At 42.4% G+C, this 23,445-nt stretch overlaps 1 protein-coding gene across 2 annotated transcripts; it reads right to left on the bottom strand.

Annotated features, from left to right (window-relative positions):
• Positions 1–9,925: 9,925 nt before the first annotated feature.
• On the bottom strand, positions 9,926–14,963 carry LOC100272571 (uncharacterized). 2 transcript variants are annotated; one of them, XM_020541943.2, is made up of 13 exons: positions 14,554–14,963; positions 12,943–13,041; positions 12,742–12,855; positions 12,410–12,481; positions 12,207–12,317; positions 11,999–12,118; positions 11,647–11,748; positions 11,486–11,558; positions 11,041–11,121; positions 10,887–10,951; positions 10,652–10,753; positions 10,380–10,568; positions 9,926–10,280 (listed from the first exon to the last, which is right to left on the bottom strand). In XM_020541943.2, exons 1-13 carry the CDS (start codon positions 14,869–14,871, stop codon positions 10,212–10,214), a joined length of 1,515 nt encoding a protein of 504 aa, XP_020397532.1. In that variant the 5' UTR covers positions 14,872–14,963; the 3' UTR covers positions 9,926–10,211.
• Positions 14,964–23,445: the final 8,482 nt, after the last annotated feature.

Here is a 23,445-nt window from a genome sequence, read left to right on the forward strand (position 1 = left end):
CGCCAAGGTGAAGTGATACGGGACACGTGTGCGGAGGAGATTTTTTAAGCAACGTGGATGCTGCTTTTGGCCGCGGGGCTGCATCCGTTTAATAGAAAGAAATTCTGACTTCTATGAGTGCACGTAAATGAGTCAGGGTCACGTATGAGATACGTAGGGTGCGAACCAATCAGACTCCGCTCCGCATTCATTGTCACTAGAAAAGACAGCGCCCTATCGGGCGCTATATAAATTTCATATATAGAAAGTTATGAACTTAGTAATGGCAAGCTGATTGCACAATCGTGAGGAACCGGACACCTTACAAAATATATTATATGTCATGTTTATCAAAAGATGCCGGTTACACAAGTAATTAAACAACACAGTTCACGACCAGAAGGTCTTAGTAGCAGATGGTCTCTATATACATGACAGTGGGCTCGGCGGCTACTGCCTGCGGGAACGACCAATGGATATTGACATACAGGAAGGCTCACAACCATGATCAGAAGCAGAGAAACCATCATCTAGCGATGACCTGTAAACACTGATTAGTGTGAGAACATTAAAGCATGTATTGAGCTAAATTTGAGAAGCTGCGGTACTCTTGAGGAGCTTTTTCTAAAGGGGAACATGACTTTCTTAGGTAAAGGTGTATGCTGGATTTATTGGTACCAATCACATAGAAAACATGAAGGCTCACTTCACAATTTTACTCACTTCGGAGAGAAAGAACATCATAAATTAGGAATAAGTGTATAAAAAAGATCAGATGTCAGTCCTCCTTCAGGCTGAGTGGTAGGAATATAATTAGGTTACTATAACAGCAAACTGTACCAAAATCCAAAGGTTACGACCCTGTAACCACTAACCAATCTTGAAACAACAAAAACAAACTTGCACTAAATATAATACAGTTTCAGTTTGAAATTAACAACTTCAAATGTATGATGACCTCTCTAAATTCACACTGAATCAGCTCTAGAATTGCAAATTAAGCAAGTCCTTTGTAGAGTCTAACTTGTTTATACGTGGCCTATAGTTGGTCGGGTCTCTTTTAAAAGTAATGTCAAGATGCTACCACAAGAATGGCAAGTGAAGTTAGTGCAGGGAAATAGATAAGCCAATGATGAAGAAATCAAAGCAATGACACAGATACAGCAACAGGTTTTTTATGTGCAAATATATTCGAGTTCTCAAATCATACTGAAGATTTTTGTTAGACATCAAGGTGTTAGTAAGGTCTTGAAGAGCCTGGTATGTCAGAGTCCTGTTCGTTTATAAACAGCCTGTAGTTGGTTGGATCTTTTTTGGAAACCAACATGGAGATACTACACCAAAATCAAAAGAAAAATGGTGCACGAAATTCTATGTTTTTGCACAACCCATGAAATCCTAGGTTAATACTATAGGAACCAATGTAAAGGGTAATAAGCTAGACTCCAGGCCAATAAAAGTTTGAAGTGCAGATATATAGTATGACTGAAGATTAAACTATGAGAACTGCATATGGCTGGACCAACAAAGAGCACGCTATGTTATTGGTAACAGTCCATATTTTGTTATCATGCACTTACCGATAAGAATTTATTCATCCCGGATACTAAAGACTGTGGTGCATTGGCAGTACAGTCAATAGAAGGTCGCCCCTCATAAACAATGACCTTGTCAGCCAAGTATGTTGCCATGATGAAATCATGCTCAACAATAAATGTAGTTTTCTTCGCGTGAAGAATGAATCTCTTGATAACCTTTGAGGCCACAATACGCTGCTCCGAATCAAGATAAGCACTTGGTTCATCAATCAGATAGATATCTGCAGGCTGAACATATACCATAATTTAAGTGTGCAGAAGCTGACAATCAATTCAAATGATATAAGGTTAGTGGTATCTAGAGGCTGAGCGTCATTAAAGTATTAGGGATATATGGTTCCAGGCATCATCAATAACTGGAGCACTGGACTATACCATAGTATCCAAGATGTGCAAAAATGAGAAGTAGCAGAAATGAAAAGGTGTCATGCTTGTTATATAGGGACTATACTGTCAGCCAACAAATCTTTGCATTATCACAACTTGTAACACACACATCACTATATTTTCCATGCATGGACGACGACCAATATCAATATGCAAATATAGTGATACACGAAATAATTGCAGACTATAGTCACAATGAAACTCTTACATTTAGGAATAAAATAAGATGATAATTTACATTTAGGGATAAATTTTGTTTGAACCATCATCATTCTGGCCAAGAAACCGAGTACACGTTAATATAAAACTCATATATTATCAAAGTCCAACATAATAGCATAGGGAATAGCTATAGCTACAGGTACATAAACCTACAAAAGCATAATAAGCATTTGCAATTCTTACCTCCTGCATAAAATTAAGATCATAAGTCTTGTCCTCACCGAAAAATTCAGAAGCAAGAACATCCATTTCGATGACCACCTGCCACACAGTTAAGTCGAATCAACTATACACACAAAGGTTTGTCTGTTTGTGAACCAAGTAGATAAGAGAGAACATACCTTTCCGTGTAGCAAGCCTTTTCTATAGCCGCATTCAGTAGTTCAATGCCATCTTTGTTTTCCTGCATAGATTGGTTGGCATAGAAATTAGATTGTGACATAAATGGATGTCGATGATTGATTTTGTACGTACTGTCAACATAAAACAAAAGAGTGTTCATGTACTGAGAGAACCATTTAGCAATAATTAATCTACTACTGTTTTTTTGGATAAAATCTAAGTTGCCAAATTTTGAATTACAACCTGTTCATCTTAGGTATGATAGATATCTTAAACATATGTATAATAACCGTCGCCTTTCTCAATAACAGCTGCAGAGAAAAACATATGGACACTATCCGCATGGCAAATACAACTAACATGTAGACTGAAAAGAACACAGTTGCACCCAGTGCAATTCCAGTTACACCTTCAATCTACATTTATAACAAAATGTATCAGCAAGCAGAACTCAGACCAGGTAAATAATTCCAGCAGCATGTCTGGACTTCAAACTGCATTATTAACCTGCTGAACTCTGAATAATACCAAACAAGCCTACTTGTAATTCCTTTTTGCATATTCACTCGCAAGTAGAGCCTACATTTAAACAGAACACATACATATTTGTAATCGGGCTCCACCTGTCGTCGTGGCTATAGCATCTGCGAAACTTGCATGTTGCAAACGTAGAACATACCACCATTTCACATACTAAAACACGACACATTTAAAAGATAATGACGACAGTTTGCAGCAAAACAAATTGAACAATAAGAAGGCTGCAAAGTGCCAAATCAGTTTGTGTACCATCATGAGAAAGATGCGCATCTAGCTAGACACCTCTGCCATCCAAAGATGATTCTCGGTATATGATCCCATAAATAAATATTTCATTCATTGTGATTTTTCAATCCAGCCATACAAACTTTTACCACCTTATTTTAGTACCACAGGCATTCACTATACATTTCATTTATTAAGAATAACTATATTACCGAATTAGGCTAATCTCTTGTAGTACAACAAACAAAACATGTCAGTATAAACTGGCATTGGAGCATTCCATATGAATTAAACATTTGACTCCATCAAATTATGTGATGAAAGCAGAGGTTGAAAACAGTTTTCATCATCTTCATCCTGCAGGCTGTCCGCTAAATAAATGCTTCACTATGTCAGTGCACTTTAAAGAATGAACATGACTGTGATATTAGTACATGAATAGAGTGCCCAACATACAGAAATACATACGCCCAACATGTTTGCCTTAATAAATCACTGATAATGTGCATAGAAAATACCACACAATGAGGCAGCCCGTAAGATACATCAGACACACCTTAATGAGCTATGGCTGGTAGATGCAGTGTCCACTTTATCAGTCTAAAACTTCGAGCAGTGAAAATAAATGTTCGTGCATATCTATAGCTGCTGGAAAAAATCTGGAAATGGCAACTTGGACAACAGGGTGCATTATAAAGACCAACTTTCTTCTGAGGCTTGAGCTTTGTGTTTTCCAAATTCTGGAGCTCTGATTCACTAAACGTCCACATATTAGGAAATAACATGACCCTGCAAACGGTGCAGAGGATATCAATCGAAGAATATGCCCAAGTTCTGATCGAATTGGAGTACTCTATGCAGCGTGAAATTAAATGGGAAAAGTTGCAATGACAGTAGGAGGAGGAAGAGGGAGAGGAGTTGCCTAGCTGAAGTGGAAGATTTGTGTGGCAAACGCGAGTAGGACGGCGGGGAAGAGGAGGGTGAGCCTGGTGGCGAGCAAAACCTCATGGATATTGTCAAGGAGACGGCAGAGCGGGGCACAGGGGACCATGTGGAGGAGCGCGAGGTCTGACTTCTTGCAGAGCGAGGAGGAGGTCATGTTGAGGTAGTGCGGTGGGCGAGGTGGCGGGCAGATATCTCCTTGCCTGCGACGTTGGCGGAAGAGGCGGAGGCAGATTCGAGGAGGGCAGTGGCGGCGGAGTCCATGCGAATGCGGCAACTCTGTTCCTCTGTGCGAACAGCGGTGCCGCCCTAGTAAGAAAGTGGTGAGCCGAGGCGACGAGTCGGAGGCGGTGGAGGGGCTCGTGCCCGTCGTTGTGGCGGAGGTTGTTGAGATGCTCGTCGCGGCGGTGAAGCGAGTCAACAGCTTCGAAGCAAGCGGGGCAGGAGGAGGCGGCGGCGGCGGCAACAAGCTAGGGTTTGGGCGAGGCAAGACCGGTGCTCGGGGGACCGCGGCAGGGCGCCCAACCGAACCTGATTGAGGTTCGGGCGAGGACCACGGGTTGAATCGCGAAAAGACGAAGGACCTTTCTGCAAAACTATGACCGCAAAACGCGGGGAGAGCTCGAAATGGCTTCAGGTTTTAAGGAACCAGACTAGAGATACACTGGTATGAGTATGGGTCATGAATCTACATCATATATGAGACAAATGACGTGAATACAGTTTGTGAAGTAAAAAATGAAATGGAAGAAACTCTCTACTGCTCGGTAATTAGAAGAAAATGGACAAATAAACATAGAAAAAACTAGCCTTTTAATGTTATATTTATTTATTTATCTAAATAGACCGAGTGCTCTCTACGAGCCGATTTTTATCGCTTTAACATGATGAAAACTCATGACCATATACAAATTCTGAGCTAGATCACCCACAACCTCTTCGGATAATCATCACACTTCGATCGCCACCAAATCGTCTAGATGATGACGATCACCAAGAGTAAAAACATAGGCTCTCACTTACTCTCTCTCGAGGCCAATAAGAACAATGGATGCATAATAATTGCTCTTGTTTGCACTAATGATGTTGTTAATCTCATAAAATTTGACTCAAATTCCTCGCTATACAATGACTTCATATCTCACACTATATGGATTACTTTGGCTATTAAATAGGACAAGAGCAAGTGTGTTGGCTGGTTGATGGGTATGTATAGCCACCAACTAACCAACTAGCTGTTACCGCCAACTCAGGCTAGATTTATAACTGTTAATCCATACAATAGGGTTCGATAAGACACAATGATAACGGTTGTACTACTATGTCTAGCTGTTTGAAACTCAATCACGTATGATCCAACAACCACCAAAACCCTTACACTCATCAAATCCATCCTCTATGGTTCGACGAGCCAATTGTTCAGAGTCTAACGACCCTATAGTTAAAATCCTAGCTAAAACAATGTTGCCATATGGTCTAATGCATGTTGTTAGACCAATTTAACATACCTTTGAAACTCTCGGGCCTAATCACATAGACCATCAAACCTAACACATTGGTTTGATTCACACGGTCTGACGCTTGAACGCTCTCAACATGTTTATTTATAGACGTCGCACCAATCCACTATAGTCCGACGACCCTAAAACATAGGGTTCGACGTCTCAAAACCCCTTCTAACTTATACGGTTTTAAAATATTAGAATTGGATTGATTCTTGGTAATTTTGGGACTCCCTTAAGCCACTTGAGCTAAAGACATCTAGTGTGCATACTAGATTCATTAGATTTACCTAGGTCAAACTACTAGTTTATACCCCTGTTATAATACAAACAAAGTCTTAACTACTCTAAGTCTCGATTCGGTCTCTCAGCTTGCAAGTCTCGATTGGGTGATGGGTCTCTCAGATCTCTTAGCTCCAATCGACATTATAATCAGGGACGACGCTACGTACACTTTGCCTGGTGCACGGGCACCAGGATAAAATACCATTTCCACTAGCTAAACATTTTTTGACCATGTATTTCTAAAATCATGTGTATATTTACTAAGGTGTGCACTATGGTTAAAGTGGTGCTATGTATTTCTATGATCCTATGTATATTTAATAAGGTGTGCACTATGGTTAAAGTGGCGCTAGATTCGCCCCTGATTATAATATGCCATTCTTAACTTTATCTTTCATTCTTTGAAAAACGACAATTTTTTTATTATTGGTATATATTCCCTAAACCATTTCTCTACCATTGTAATCGGTATAGAAACCATAGATTCCCTAAACCATTTCTCTATCATTGTAGCATAACTCAAATTTGTTTCTGCTGTAGAACACATTCTTAAATTTATCTTCATCCTTTCAAAAACCACAACAATAATTAGGGGTATAAAAACCGCCCAAACCATTGTGACCTTACTCAAATTTGTTTCTACATTACACAAAATGCATGGTAGTCACAATAATGATATGTTATTATTAATTATCAAAACACTTGCTTAGATGCTTATGATGCCGTGTTTTAATCGCCTCTCGTCTTTAGCACAATACCGAACGCGCACCCAGAGGACAGCCCTCACCTGTCTGACAAACGCAAATACACAATAATGACTTACATAAAAAATTCACAATAATACAGCAGTGGTAGATGTCCACGCCAGTAATAAGAAACATCAACACAGATGGCTTGCAATTATTACCGAACATGTATATACGAGGTTTGAAGTCATCTAAGGCATGAGTAATGATTCTTCACTTAGAAACTGGAGTCTAGTACTCAAGTGCGCGCGCGGGGGAGGGGGGGGGATGGATCCGAAGACTTCCAAACAAGAAAACTCCGCAGCCGACGACGGTTACAGCAGGAATGGCTGCACCAAACATAGACTATAGACTAGCTGGATGCTCGTGCGTTGCAACGGGAATATATAATACCAGTATACTACGATAACTTATATACAAAATCTGTGTTATATTATTATGAGAAAATGTTTTATAATCAATTTGTGATCCTAGCCATACATAAATTTTGTTATTTTAATCTAGTTATTTCACCACTACATTGCAACCATCAGTATCATGCAGATTTCGATATATGCCACGATTTGTATGGTCTCATCATTGGAGAGCACGAGCACGTTCCACACATGCCGGAAAAATTCCCTCGTACATCGTTAGTCATCAGACACACACCACCATATGCTCTTGCTTAAATAAAAAGGTAAGTGTGTATGTGTTTGTGAAGACAATTAAATGCAGGCCGGCACAAAAGCTACCCTGACGGTGGCGAGGATGACGAACTGGTAACTGTTGTCGGTCCTCCTCTGTGTCACCTTCGGCGCCAAGATGACGCCACAATCCTCGATATAGTAGTCGTCGAACGCACGCGATATGACGAGTACCGATGACTCTTGGTTGGGCTGCCAAACGAAGTGCACTCCGGGCTCATCAGCGAGGTAGTACCCCTGGCCGTTGCACCACCGAATGCGCTATTCCACTACATACATCATGTTCGAGGACACTCACACAACGTCAGCAACGTCCATCGTTCCAGTGCACAAGAATTCATGTCCGGTCAGTAGCGACTTACGTGACAGGTTGGGCTTCAGGTGGACGATGAGTTGGACGGCGTGATGGCGTCGTCGTCGGATGCGGTGTCCAGAACAACCCGAGAGTCGTCGACGTTGGCGACAACCATGAGGCCCCCCTGCTTAACGATGGACAGCGCGGTGCAGCTGCTCTGGACCGCGTCCAAGCGGCGGCTTCGCGGGAGCTTGTCGTACACAGCGGCGCATGCGACCACGTAAGACTGCTTTTAGAGGTCGAACTGACAGTCTCCAAGCTTCTTCTTGTCATCGATGAGCGACGACAACACGAATGTCTCCTGCTCATGGAGTTTGTTCGGGGTTTGAAGTAGGAAACATGGATTCATGCTTGGTGTTGGTTTATGAAAATGACTCACAAGTCTGATCCATGGAAAAAATATTACGAAGAAAAAATTTCACACATGCAAAAAAGGGAATTTAAGTATGATGCATTATTCAAACAAAAGAAATAGCATGCAAAACTCTTCTTTAAATAATATTACCTCCATCCAAAAATATAATTCAAGAATATCGGTGATACTTATCTACTACTACGCATTGTGCAATGGTAGCAAGTGAGCTTGGAGAGAGATGTAGTAGATGTGTTTCCTGTCATAGATGTAGACATAAACACATATAGGTGGGTGCCCGTGCGTTGCAACGGAAACATTTAATATCATGATAACTTATGAACAAATGTGTGTTATACTGTTATGTGAAAATGTTTCGTAATTAATTTGTGATCCTAGTCATACATAAATTTTGTTATTTCAATCTAACTATTTCATCACTACATTGCAACCAACAGTACCGTGCAGACTTCTATACATGATAGCTGAATGCCCGTGCGTTGCAACGGGAATATATAATACCAGTATACTACGATAACTTATATACAAAATATGTGTTATACTGTTATGAGAAAATGTTTCATAATCAATTTGTGATTCTGGTCATACATAAATTTTGTTATTTATAATCTATCTGTTTCATCACTACATTGCAACCATCAGTATCATGCAGACTTTGATATATATCACGATTTGTATGATCTCATTATTGGAGAGCACGTTTCACACATACCGGAAGAAATTCTCTCGTACATCGTTAGTCATTGGACACGTACCACCATACGCTTTTGCTTAAACAAAAAGGTAAGTGTGTGTTTGCAAAACTAATGGTCAAACATCGTATAACCACAAAGTTAGAATACTATATTAATATATTAAATAAATTAATCCAATAGACATAGATTAACCTAATTAACATAGGATAAATAAATATCTAATTATAAAAGTATGAAACATGGTATAATCAATGTTGTTACTGCGTAGTAAATATTCATACGAGACTAACACAACTGGAACGATTCAATTTGGAATTAAAATGGGAAAGTTACGAATTTCCAAAGTTTCTATGTATTTGATATTGGATTAATTAGGAAAACAATTTTATTATTGTTTTCATGACAAAACAGAGGTATTATGTGATAAAAATAATATTATAGAATTATAGAAATTGGAATAAACTCATTTGGATTTAATATGAAATTTCCATGAATTAAATGGGTTTCTGCAATTATTTTTAAACTAAAAATCAATTTCTAAACTCTTTTTCCCTATTTTCTTTATTTCCTGGACTGCGTCCCAAATTCCAGAAAGATCAGGGGCCAAGCTATAAATGTTTTTCTAGACTCAGTTAGCATACAAAGTGGACGGTGGGTTAAACACAAAAGACGTTTTAGTTGAAGTTGTACACAATTCAATATGAGTCATGTTGGCTAGAGGCTGGAAGGCTAGGCATTGTGCTCAATAGATCCAAGGTTCGATCCCTAGGCAGCCACGGTTGATTTTTTTTTTCTGCGCGCGGAAAACTGGTGTGCGGGATTGGACGGCTAAAATTGTAGAACGGTAGAATGGATGGCTGAGATCGTAAAATGGCAGAACACAAAAAGGCAGGCTACTATTACTAACTTAATAAGTAGTAGAGATAAGCCTCTAGTCTGTGCAGTTAGCAGTACCAGTTTTGAAGTCACCCTCGTTGGGCCCTTTACTCGCGAGTCAACAACCAGCACACCACCTATCCACTCCATGTTGATATATGACACCGTTGACTTTTTTCAAAAACTCTGACCGTCTTATTCAAAATATTTATTCAAAAATGTAAAATTTTAAGTCAATCACAAACTATGATGCCTAGACACGAAAGAGATGGAACTTACAAATAGTAAAACTCTTGCTCTTCCTAGAATTTGGTAGTTTCAGATTCACGCCTATTGCTGGGAACCAACATATGTTAGTTCAGCTCCTAAGAACTGAGCATCCTGTCTGGTTAGAAAAGTTAGTCTTTACAAACATGAGATTGGTATCATCTCATCGACACTGAACTGAAACAGTAGATTCATTGTGGTTTTGCTGCACATAATCGAGCCTTGCCAGGGTTGAGCAAAGATTCTGACATTATCCAACCCTGAAATGCAAAACACAATGTGGTTGGTTGTCACTGTCAGAACTAACTCACATATATAATGGACAGAAGCATTCATCATAAAGCACACGGAGTTTTTACCTGTTCCCTTGCTTTCTTCTTGAATGTTCCGTACGATGAGGAAACAATTTTGCAAGATTCAGCTATGTGCGCCAGGAAATCCACGTTTCTAGAGTACAGATGCTCTGATTGGTCAGGGTTTGCCTGCTTCTGCTTCAGCTTCAGCCTCCGTGCATGTGATGCATTAATAAAATGCAGTAGCACATGAGCCTGTGCAGCAGAAACGCATTGAGTATAGGATAAAGAAACCAAAACACATACCAATTACATTGCAGTGAGGAACAAATGCTTACATGAAAAGCAGCTTTGATAATGTCATCTGATTTTGCTTGGTCCTTGAGCAAAGCATACACTTTATCCTTTGTCGGGTTATATGTTACCATGTATCTCTCGTCCTATAATTAAGATATCAAATGTTGGTCATACCAAAAGCACAATTCAAAAATGCAGAAATTACTGTGCATATATGAAAGCACAGAGTAGTTTCTGGATTCGTTTTTTAATTGCTGGTGCCCAGAGAGGGCATACCTCAAACAGGGGTCTTATGGCAAGAAATGAAGCTGGCTCTTGAAATGCTTCTCCAAACCTTGAACCTGAAATACAGTTGAAATAGAATATGAAAAGTGACACCAGTATCTCAAGAAAGGAACACAATTTGAATAACACTTGCACTTGCACAAACCTATGGCGACTGTCTCGTGCCGCCAAGGTGGATTAAATATCGTCTCCTGTGAGTTTCCTTCCTTCAAGGAGGGAATGTGACCTGTATCATAGAAAATTAAAGATTCAAGAACTGGATATTTTCAAGTTAATATATCTAGAGGTCTAGAAAAGCCGGAAACAAGTTTCAAGCTTCGAATAAAACTGAACTATGTATGAATGAAAAAGGAAAATAGGGCATGTTTAAAAATCTTTGGACTCCATTTTCAGTATGCAGCTTCTATAGTGTCTATACATGCATAGTGTTGCAGCATCGCGTTTTAAAAATAAGCAGATTTTCCATCAAGTTTCAGAATTGATCAAAAGAATCTACATACTAGCTTTTATATATGATACATGAAGTCCTACAGTTTACCACTTAAATGGTCCAAATAATAATTGAGTATACATTTTCAAGTTTGACCTACCAGTTTTAATGAAGGAATCTACTGCGACGGTGAACCTCGCTCTGTTTAGGGTATTCAGCACAACAGATCTCACCTGTTAATCAACAATATCAAATTATTAATCATCGAGCTATCAGCTTTTACAAACTCTGAAGCAATACGCTAGAAGAATGAAAGTGGACCTCTTGATATGAACTCAGGAGATATCCACAGGAAAGGAAGGCAAACGAAGTCACCAGTGACGGGTTCCTTTTTGAGATAAAGATACTCAAACCAGTACCAAGCTTCAGGTGTAATAAAACAAAAGGATGTCAGTATAGCTGCTAAATCATGTTAATATGAGAACGATAACATTCAAAAATAAACAGAAGCCATTCTGTGTTGATTGCAGTGAAAAGGCAAACCAAAATTATTCATACATGAGCATCTTATTATACTAACAAAAAAAATGACATTTCACGAATATGTTAATTTGGCATGCCACCATGCAACAAGAAAGATTTAGAGGTAACAATATGATTAATTGATTTTTACCAGATCTGCAATGTTCCCGACAGATTCGCCTTTAGCAGTGACATCTCCAATGTTTTCTCCTCTAGCATAGGCCTTATAGATAGGAGTGCGAGTTGAAGTTGATGTAACAGCAGCGACGTTCTACATGATGCATGAAAAAGAAAGGATGTTTTTCACCAATGCTGTTAAACGGTCCAATTTGAAAATACTAGTGCTGATGAGGGCAAACCTTTACAACATTGGCTACACAGGCCATAGGCAAGAAAAACTGAGGGAATGCAGCAGTAGTTAATTCTATCCCAGCTCCTATTTCCAACAAGAGATCACTAGAAAACCGCAACTGCATATGGTTTTTGTTTCAGTTAGTTTCAGTTATTTATCTATATTACGAGGACCATGTATATTGAAAAAATTGTGGTTCCACATGTTTACCTGCTTTAGGTCATTGTCAAACTTCTTTCCTTGACGTGCAAAAAGCATTTTTCCAACACGCCCAGCACCATCCTGTGGTACAAGTGCGATGATAACCATATTACCTTACAAGCCAGGGGGCATCCACATGATTCCTAAGCATTAAAGCTTGGTATAACAGAACAGAGTATGTGGTAATGGTAACATGGCTAATATCTTGTGTGCAAAAAAAGCCCAGTAGTTAATAAAGGGTATTCACTCTGGATAGTTAGAATATTGACTTGAATACATTGTACAGGTTAGTATGGTGAACAAGAGAAAGAAGAGCTCCTGAATAGACATAATATTTTTACCTTGAGGATCCAGTTGATAGCAATGGCACCTGGTATTACCTTGCTTTGAGAGACTCCAACAGAACTCAGCAAGGTTCTTGTCGTAAACACCCCCATGGCACCACCAAAGAAATGCTGAATAGTGAACAAACTATTAAACTTCGCTTGATTCTTGAGAACAGCAGTAAAAGCTGACGGTTGAGCGTAAGTTCAACAAAATACCTTCAGAGCCCTCCAGTTCATGTAAGGTACATATGAAGGAGTAACACTGTCTGGAAACCCTTCAGGCACAACATATGATCTTATGAATGACATTATTTCCTGCAACCATATTCCATGTCATACTTATTTTTTTAATCCTTAATCATGATCACTTGGAACAAATAAGCTTAAATTTGCACATGCCATTAAACAAAGCCCAGGACTATGGAGAACAAAAGGTTCAAGGGCCAAGGGGCAAGCGTGAGTAAAATTCCGTTGTTCAAAACTTGGAACATAACATATCACTAAAATTATTAGTGCCAGAAGCTGTTACCATATTAAGTTACAAGTAATTTCCCTAGCATCTCTCACTTATCTGAGGCGTTTCCATAGGGGCCAACATACTGAGACCAATAAATCTCACACGTGGTCAATCCAAATGCCCAATTCTCTACAATTTACGAGAACCAACTAGAGACTGAAACGTAAAAGTACAATTTGAAACAAAAACAAAAAAATAACACAGCCTAGGAATTCTCGAGCAAAACTAACTTCCCCAATTTCGTCTCAACAAATTGTGGGATCTCTTTATGGCTGAACTCTCGATTGTTAGCTTTCTTTTTTTCCTTTACTCTTCCTTTGTTCGTGTTTATTTCGGTGTTCTTTGTAAAATCGTTTCTGCTTTATCTTAATAGAATTGCGCTGTAGGGGTCTCTCCTACAGCTTTTCACTGTAAAAAAAAAATTCGTCTCAACAAGGGATGGAGCCAGCTGACGCAGCCATCGGTGTCAAGTTCCACTGGACACTAATGTCAGTTCTATGGATGAACATTGCATTGCATATCAAAGATTTTTTTCACTGATTTTGTAAAAAGTCGCCAGTGTCAGCTGACACCGATGAACAGGTCTAGCTCAGCCCCTGGTCTCAACTTACCTAGAAATGACCACCGCTAGTCCAATAATTTAGTGTGCATCGTCATATGAGCGGGTAAACACATCTATTAGGGCATGTACAACCCAGATACGGCTGCACGGTACTCCAAGTATAAGACACAGCTAAAACACAACATAATACAGTGGTCGTATCTAAAACGTGTGTCTTACCATATTCATTGTACCAATCAGAGCATTCAATAAATTAAAGTGACCAATCAGCTAGCCTCCTGTCTCAAACATAGAGCTAAGACACTGTGTCTTCGTCAAGATACATGTCTTGAGTTTTTTTACATTCACCTCCCTAGACACACTCTAAGACACAACTTAAGACACTCATTGTACATGCCCTTAGGCCTTTCACGGTAGGATTTCATGGGGAAAACCGTGTATACACGGTTACCTAGTTTAAATATGATTTGGCAGGAAACAGTGCATTGAAACTCACCACCGAGAATGGCCTTAGAACCCTCATGCATATACATACCGATTAGATCAATATCCGAATATCGATTTGGCAATTTGATATGCCTTCTATTTGAAAACCAATTGAACGAACACCCTAGCAAACAATCCAATCCGATTATTCAAAAACCGAAACAATTCTCCCCAATCAAACGCCCGTAACCGCAGCGGAGACATTCAGGCGAATCTTAACCCCGAACCTACCAGGAAGCCACAATTCCACCCAGCTGCTCACCTCGGCAGGCGGAAGCGGCGACTGCAGCGGTACGGCCCTGACGGAGGCGCCAGCGGGGACAGCGACCCCGCCACTGCCCCTCCCCTTCGCGGACCCGCCGTCCACCACATAGCTCCAGCGCCTCCCGTCCACCTCCTCCAGGCACAGGAACCCCTGCAGCGCCGCGGCGGGCGCCGGCCTCTCCGTGGACGCCGGAGCCTCGGCGGGCCGCGACGGGATCGTGGACCGCATGACATCGCGCACAGCCAGCCGCGCGTCGGGCGGCGGCAGTGTGATAGTCTGGGTGGAGGAGCGCTTGAGCCTCACCGCTGGCGCCATGGCTGCCGCGTCCGGTGGATGGCGGCGACGCCTGATCAGGTGGGCGAAAGAGAGATAATATAGAGTGGCCGCGATGGGCGCAGAGTGGCAGTTAATATAGAGAGAGAGGGGAGGGGGTTAAGACGGACGACGCCAAAAATGCTGGGTAGCAGTTATTTTTTTTGAAAATTATTTTCGAAAGAATTTAATTAATTGTAACTTTATAAATCCTTCGCCTGTTCTAAATAAATTTAACTTATTAGTACGCAGGTGCCTATCTCTTTACTAATAAACACCTACTAAACACTAGATCGACAGGTTTTATTTAATGGTGATGAATAACGCTATATATCGTCAGCCATTGGAGAGGTAGTGACATTATATTTTTTTAAAAAAATATAGCCACATGTACTAACTATTTGGATGATCAAATTTGAATATACAAAAGCCTAACCATTTGAGCTCGCTTAGTCCACAATTCAAAATTTTTCTTTTATTCTAGGAGTTGATGCAATTCAACAAGGAATTAGATGGTGGAAGAGTTAAAGTGTTAATTATAACATATGGTTAGATCATATCTAATATATCAGGAGGCTCACTTGTACGAACCCTATAACTCCCCTTGATCTCTATGTGCACCAAACATAATTGTTCGGTTGACTGACGGTCGTAGTTGTTGTAGCTGTTCGGACTGTTATAGCTTCAGTCTATAGAGACAAAATATTGTAGAAGCAACAGTCGCAGCAAGCTGCAGCGAATAAGCACTCGCCTTCATGGCAGGCCAGACAACGAAGAAGGGACGTTGTGGTCCAGCTTGGCGTCAGGCATCGGAAGCATCATAAGACTACCCGCAACAGCAGCCACGCGCCCACCCCCTCCCGTTGCATGGCGGTTACAAGGGCGCGCGGACGCCCGCAACGTGGCCCCCTACGACGTCCCCCACGCGCTCGCCCTCTTCTCTCCCTCATACTGTGGCGTGTGCCCGACCCCTCCCCTTGCACTGTTGACGTGGGCCTGCCTTCAATTGTTAGTAGAAAAAAATTGATAGTGGATAAAAAGTAGGTATAGGAAATGATATTTTATGGTTGTAGTGGGGTATAAAGGGAGAATTAATAGGGAATCGATGCGGGAGATGAAAAGGTAGGAAATAAAATATTGACAACGTGACTAGGGATGAAAACGGACGGAAAAACTCCTCTCCCGTTTCCGTATCCGCATTTTATCATCGGAAACAGGATCGAATCTGGAATAGTCAGGAACGGAAACGGGAGCGGGATAAACGGAATTGCGAAAACGAACGGAAACGGAAATACTAACGGAAACTCATAATTTAATAGAAATAGAAATGTTATTGATGTTTGACTAGTGATTGATTGGCAAAACAATAATATAAAACAAATAGATATAGAGAGGCAACATTCTATTGTTGTTTGGTTGCTAAATATGTACATTTAGCTACATTTGATGTTGTTTAAGACTTTAGATCACTTGTCATTTGAAAAGTGCCGGTGGTTACAATGGTCAGCTGTGCTATAATTTGTCACCTAAATTCACGACGATTTAGTTTATATACTAATGCATATTAGGCTCGTCCCATATTTATCAAATACGGAATAAATACGTGTTCAATCCGGAAAAAATAGGATCCCGCAAAAAGGACGGAATAAGCCCTCTCCCGTTTTCTGTCCCGTTTCTATATTTTTCCGTAAATACGGAAACGGTCGAGTCAAATGTAGAAAACGGTACGGGTCGGGACGTAATTTTTTCCGTCCGTTTTGAACCCTAAACCTGATACAAAAAAGTGATATAGAAGGATACATTTAGGTGGAACCCATGTGTATAGCCTAATCTATACTATACTTAAAGCACCAGTTTCAACGGTCGTCACGCGTCATCTTTTTATAAATAACCCCTTACAGCTATTTCAAATTAATCCGCTGCACGAGTATAGATAGCTAAACGGCGGCTCGGCACAGGCCAGACGCCCGTGGGCCACAACTTTGGCCCAGGCACGTCATGTCGGTCTGCTAACTGTGTCGGGCCAGCCCGTTAGCCCGTCAGCCCATTTGATTAAATCAGCGTAAAATGTTAAAAATAGTGGCGGCCCGGCACGGGCCAGACGCCCGTGGGCCATAACTTTGGCCCAGGCACGTCATGCCGGCCTGCTAACTGTGTCGGGCCAGCCCGTTAGTCCGTCAGCCCATTTGATTAAATCAGCGTAAAATGTTAAAAATAGTGGCGGCCCGGCACGGGCCAGACGCCCGTGGGCCATAACTTTGGCCCAGGCACGTCATGTCGGCCTGCTAACTGTGTCGGGCCAGCCCGTTAGCCCGTCAGCCCATTTGATTAAATCAGCGTAAAATGTTAAAAATAGTGGCGGCCCGGCACGGGCCAGACGCCCGTGGGCCACAACTTTGGCTCAGGCACGTCATGCCGGTCTGCTAACTGTGCCCGTTATCCCGTCAGCCCATTTGATTAAATCAGCGTAAAATGTTAAAAACAGTGTAGGAGGTAGGGTTCGAACTCATGCCCTGATAGAAGAATGGCGGGAGACACAACATCATGCTCAGACGTTTTTAATATTGAATATAAATTATATATATGTATATAAGTTCTTTTGTAAAATAAAAAATATAATCATGTCGGGCCTGACCAGTGCTACAGGTCGAGGCTACAGCCCAGGCACGGCACAACGTTCTTGGCTCTTGCAAGCATTAGGTCGCTTCTGAGACCACATTGGCGCAATGATGTTTGAGGTTGCTGGATTCAATGAAGCAACAATGATTTGTCAAACTAACAGTAAAATAAAAGGTTATTTGTTGGTTTTAAATATTAGTAATTGCTACGAAGTAGCATAATTTATATGGAGCGCATCCAGTTTTTATTGATGTCTAACTTTAGCAATCACTTCATATTTTGATCTATTTTTTTATAAGTTTAAGTTCATGTGACTTTTTTAGAAACTTCACAAACTTTCTCTTATTTGGTCTCTGTATGGTGGAATTATGTCATTTTATAATCTCTGTTCGTTCAGTCAGCCGCTGTGAACTCTCTTCTAATCGCTCACTTCATTGGTCGTGTTGTACCAAGACCTATTAAATGAAGTAAATAATAAATCAGTTAGCAAAATCAAAAAAAATATTATACGGAGAGCGGAGACAATAAATAAAAAATATTGAATTTTTTGGTGGATAGTTTATATGGATATTGTTATAAGCCGTCGTAACGCACGGGCAACCGACTAGTATAGCTAAGGTACGGGTACAAGAATTAACAACCTCATTCTGTATCCGCCTTCCGGATGGCTGTGGGCAGTACAGCCGAATGTCACTGTTAGGAGGAGACTCAGGAGAGGAGGAAGATAGGATAGCGGGGGAGGGAGACGGAGTTGGCGGTGGCCTGGTGGGCGAGCGGCAGGTGGACCGCTGGCTGAGGAAGCACATCGCTGGAGGCGGAAGCGGGCGCAAATCATATTAGCTGCCGGCACCGAAGAATAAACCTACCGTACTCAGACCCTGAATGGGCAACCGTGAAAGATCAACCAACAATAACTACTACTACTAACTCCTACCGAGGCTGCATGTCTGTAACCAGGCCGGCAGGGAGATAATTGGATTTTTGTCACTCACAGTATTATCTTCTTGTTATAATTACTACTGCGTCAGCTAGGTCTATGAGATGTGGGTCTAATGACATTTTTACAAATCTGTTTCTTGCTGATGACAAATATTAGAATCTCTCGGCCGGCAGGTGGCCTCGTGGCGAAGCGGCACCGCCGGCTCCCGTGAAGACGCGCCCCAAGTATCGCCGTACGTCATTAGCGCTCGGCAACGCCGCAGGTGGCCTCGCGCGAATCCGTCCCTCTCGTCTCTTGGGTCGCGTTTGGTAGTGTTGGCTGCTGCTCGTCGGCTTCGTTCGTTCGACGCTGCCCAAGATCGATCGCCTGGCGGATGTGGCGGGGGAGCTTCTTGCTCGCGTACCGCAGCACGGTTTCGCCGCAACGCAGAGCCGTGGCGGCTTGGCAAAAAAAAAAGCTTGTTCCCGCGAGCTCCACGCGTTCCGTGTGACTCCCGTGGTTCCCTCGGCCCGCACAGTGCCCGATCTCTGTTTTGTGTGCGATGACTATGCATGCGTGCACACGTCACGTCACGTCACGTTGTCCGCGGGCGATCCGCTACTAGCTACAACTACAACAAACTCTGGTTCGTTTTCCGAAACAAAAACCTCGTTATACTCTTTTCTGTCTTGGATCACAAGGAATAAGCTACCTCGTTGCGTACCGAAGAAAAACAAAACACAACGAGAAGAATACTCCTCCTCTGGGGACTAGAACTAGAGATGCTTATCCGATGAGAACTTCGATTAGAGGTCTTTGCAAATTAAAACGGAGATCCACACATCGTCCGATGTTTCCTGAGCTAATAATAATAAGCGATCGAAGCTATGCATCGTCTAATCATCTTAACCCTACGTACGACCGTCGCCGCGCCGCATGCGGTCAATCGAATTCGAAGCGGCAATCATCAGTTACGTCATCCAGCTGATCATCATAGTATTATACAAGGGAAAGGGAGAAAAAAAAAGTAAAGTAACCCAGCGAGAGTCCAAAATCTTGGAACAGCTTCCAGTTTTTAATTAACTAGAAAAGGTAGCGCCCTATCGGGCGCTATGCTTGCCGCCTCCCTCTCCTGTTTGAGGCAATTCTTAAGCAAACAAAACAAAGTATTTTATCCAATAACACTATAACTGCAAATTGTGGGTAAATCCAGACATCCAGTTCAATAGCACGCACATGATTCCATTCAAAACAACAACAAACTAAAGAGGAACGAAATCGAACAACTTGAAATAAATTACAGAATATTATGTCATCGTATATGTGCAAATGGCTAATTTGATCAACAAAAATGATACTCGATTTTTAAAAAAACAAAAAATACGACATTGGTAGCATATAAGTGAGTCATGGAATAAAATGCATTTCTGGGTTGCCAAAAGACTTTAGCCAAACAAATAAGTAGAGCATAGTTTGCAGCCGTGCGGTGTAGCAAAAGGTTTAACAATGGGCAGTTGATATATACAAAAGAGTAGGTTTTTCTTCTGCCACTACACAGTACAAGTTGCTAAGGATGAACATCAGGGGAGGAAAGGTAACAGACACGATTTTAAGTGAGATGCATTCACGTTGACCGCCAGCATATCAAAAGCGTCATAGGCGTAGCATCCTGATCAAAGTTAACTTGAAATACAGTTAGACAATATTACCAAAAGAATACACAGAGTAAAAAATTATACAAAATCGTGTGTGTGCCCGGACAAGAGAGCGAGACTCAGGACGACGGTAGATCTGGTCTCTAAAAAGCGAAGAGAGGACAGGGCGTGTAGGAGAAGCACGTAGTAAAATGGGAGAAGGTACTAACCGAGAACAGGGTCGACGCCCATGCCGCGGCTCTGTTGAACTGTGGACGACGTGCGCAGCCGTGAGGCGACGATTTCGGCGACGATGTCCACGCAGCGGGCCGCATCCTCTACTCGCTACAGCTGCGCGTGGGTCCACGCGGAGCCGTTGCCCACCACAACAACGGTAGTGTAATCTGCGCAGCGGGTGAAGGCAGCGCTGCTCCCGTGCGTCCCCCGACGAAGCTGCAGAGGGATGGCGAGGGGCGTCCACCGCAAGCTTCAATCGATGGGACGCCCAGCGTCATGGTGACCCGCATAGACGCCATGAGAGGGAGAGATCTGAGACGCAAGAACGATCCACCGCTGATTTTTGGGGACGACGGAGCGGGCCGCATCCTCTGTGTGCTACAGTAATTCAGTAAAGCGGGTAAAAGAAACACCCTTTTATTATTGTTCCGTATCCTATAGTGCTTATCTGCAACTTGGTTCTGCTTCAGCACATGGCCAAAGCAGAAGCTACGAGAAACTTATTTTATTATTGCAGAGTATACTATAATCGAAGTCATGGTAGATAGTAAAAATATAGAAAAATACCAGGTTATTTTCAGTACAAAGAAATCACTATTTTCCTAGCAAATAAAATTAGAACGACACATTTCATTCCATTTTGCATGTCGGCCTAGCTAGTGTCCCTAGCTAGTCGGCACTCGACAGCACCAGCTTAATGCATAGATTCTGAAGTGTGTTACACTTAAAACCTATAGATAACTCCCCCATAGACCATAGAAAAATGGGAAACTCCTTATTCGTGGCCCATCGTTACGCCATCAGTCGTTCCTTACATGCCTTTAGGCCTGGTTGCAGTCACAGCAGGACCGACATGTCACAGCAGCTGCACACAGGCGAGATTAGCAAGGTGACGAACGGTATGGATGAAGCTGGGCGTGTGTGCGTGATTACATGGAAGGATGTTTCCATCTTCTGCTTGAGGACTCCGTGCTCCCTGTTCAAGTTCTTCAAGTTCTGGAAGGACCTCATACAATTACAGACACAAACGGCAGGTGTATCAGTAATGGATGATGATTAACAGATCTAGCTCAGAGAGAAGGTAATATAAGTTACTGTCCATTATAGACAAAAGGACAACCAGCCTGTGAAACTATCAACAGCCAAGAAGGGGATGGTCCTAAGTCCTAACTGTTAGAAGAAAGGGCAGCAATAGAGCATGTCTTTTTCAGTTCGCTTGTACCTACTGGACGTGGTGGTTTTAGGGTGTCGTTGATGGTACGTAGAGAGAGAAACTGCACACGATAGGGCCTGCCATGGCGTATGGCAACAGTAGCCAGCCATGGACTTCCTCGCTTGCCTGCGGCTGCCCATGTGTCTGTTCCACCTTCACATGTTGTTGCGATAGGTGAGCAGTGGCCAAACTGGTATGGCATGCACTGCGCTCAGCAAGTGTCACACGTCAAAATGTCGTGATTGGGGACCTGGGAGAGGAGGCACGGTGAGGGACGGAGGAGGCGGAGGATGATTGTGACCAACAACACTGACGATACGCTACAACATGTGGTGCAATGACCAGCAGATACTATGCTTCCGGTGTAACTGTGCAAAGCAGACGTCCTCTCTCTCATGGACAGGTGTCATGCGCGCGCAGTCGGCACAAAGAGCGGTCTCCGTCTGCATGCCTGCTCCACGCGTCATGCCGGAGGCATGCAAGTCCGCGTGAAATGCGGGCGTGAGCCCAAATGCGTTCAAGTTTTAAGGAAGCAGATTGGAAATAACGGCGACGTTGATGTGTGGTCTTTATTTAATTGTTTTTACTTGCACGGTCAATTCAATCCCGCGGGCTCCGCGGTGAGGAGACAGACGAACCGGGCGGACTCAATGAGTAGTAGGTGCGATCCACTGCCTGGGCGCGCCGGCGCCAGCGCTTGCATCTGAATTCTGAACGTCCGCGGAGGCATGCACGCACGCGCCGTTTGACACCTGCGGTCAATATAGATGGCCAAACGGGCTGCCCGGCACAGCACGGTTAGGGCACGGCCCGTTTAGCACGATTATTAACCGTGCCGTGCCGGCCCGGCACTAGTGCCTGAACCCAGGCTCAGGCACGGCACTAAGGGTCCTTAGCTGTACCGTGCCGGCACGGCCAGCCCATAGTGTCAGGGCCGGCCCGGGCGCTACACCAGAAAACACACAAAACCACATATAATTCACAAACACACAGTTAAACATACTAAAATACCTAATACTGAGCTGTTTAGTGCAATGGCTGCCTCATTAAAAACCTATCTAGGTAAAAACTCACCCTTGTGAGAAAACCCTAGATAGGAAAAAAGAGTACAGCCCACAGCTCATTTAGTGTTCTTACAGTCATTGTTTACAGTGTACAGTTTAGTTATAGGCACATCAGCAGAAATATGATCAAACTAGCTAAAGAAGATCAGTCTTCGACATGTGGTTGTGGATCAGTAGGTGTCTGAGATTGAGATGCATGAGAGGACCCTGGAGTGTCAACTGGAACTTGTTCATCATCAAGATATAGATCAGAGAATGAGTCTTCAAGTTCTTTGTTCTCAACAGTGTGTTGGGTCCTTGCATTCCCTTCCTCTCAGTCCTTGATGCAGGTCAGCATCTCGACCATCTCCGAGGTCAGTCGACGCTCCTCGATAATCCTGCCAGTGAGACTGAAAGCACTTTCTGATGAAATGGTAGAGACAGGCACAGTTAGTACATCCTTAGCCAACATAGAAAGAGATGGGTAGGTCAGCTTGTGATCCTGCCACCATGTCAACAGATTAAAGTCATCATCACACTTCTGGACAGTATCACTATCCAAATATGCTGATAACTCAGAACCAGCCCCAAGGGATGCACAATTGCTTGTTGCTTGCAGCAAAGCACTAGCTGAAGTGTGTCTAGAGAGAGAAGCAGATGGAGTAGGGTTGGAAGAAGAACCTGTTCCACCAATTGGGGTTGAAAACAAATCATCATCATCATCACCATATATCATACCCCAGTTAGTCCTTTTCTTACCGATCCTTGTTGATTGTGAGGGTCTAACTGAGGGCACTGCACCAAACTTAGCTTCATACTTGTTAAATACCTCAGTTAATTGTGCTCTTACAAGAGTTAAATAACCAGAGTAATCATGGTGTGTGACACCAGCTAAAATAGATAGAACTCTAT

Source organism: Zea mays, chromosome 8 (assembly GCF_902167145.1).
Source record: "Zea mays cultivar B73 chromosome 8, Zm-B73-REFERENCE-NAM-5.0, whole genome shotgun sequence".
NCBI classification, from domain to species: domain Eukaryota; kingdom Viridiplantae; phylum Streptophyta; class Magnoliopsida; order Poales; family Poaceae; genus Zea; species Zea mays.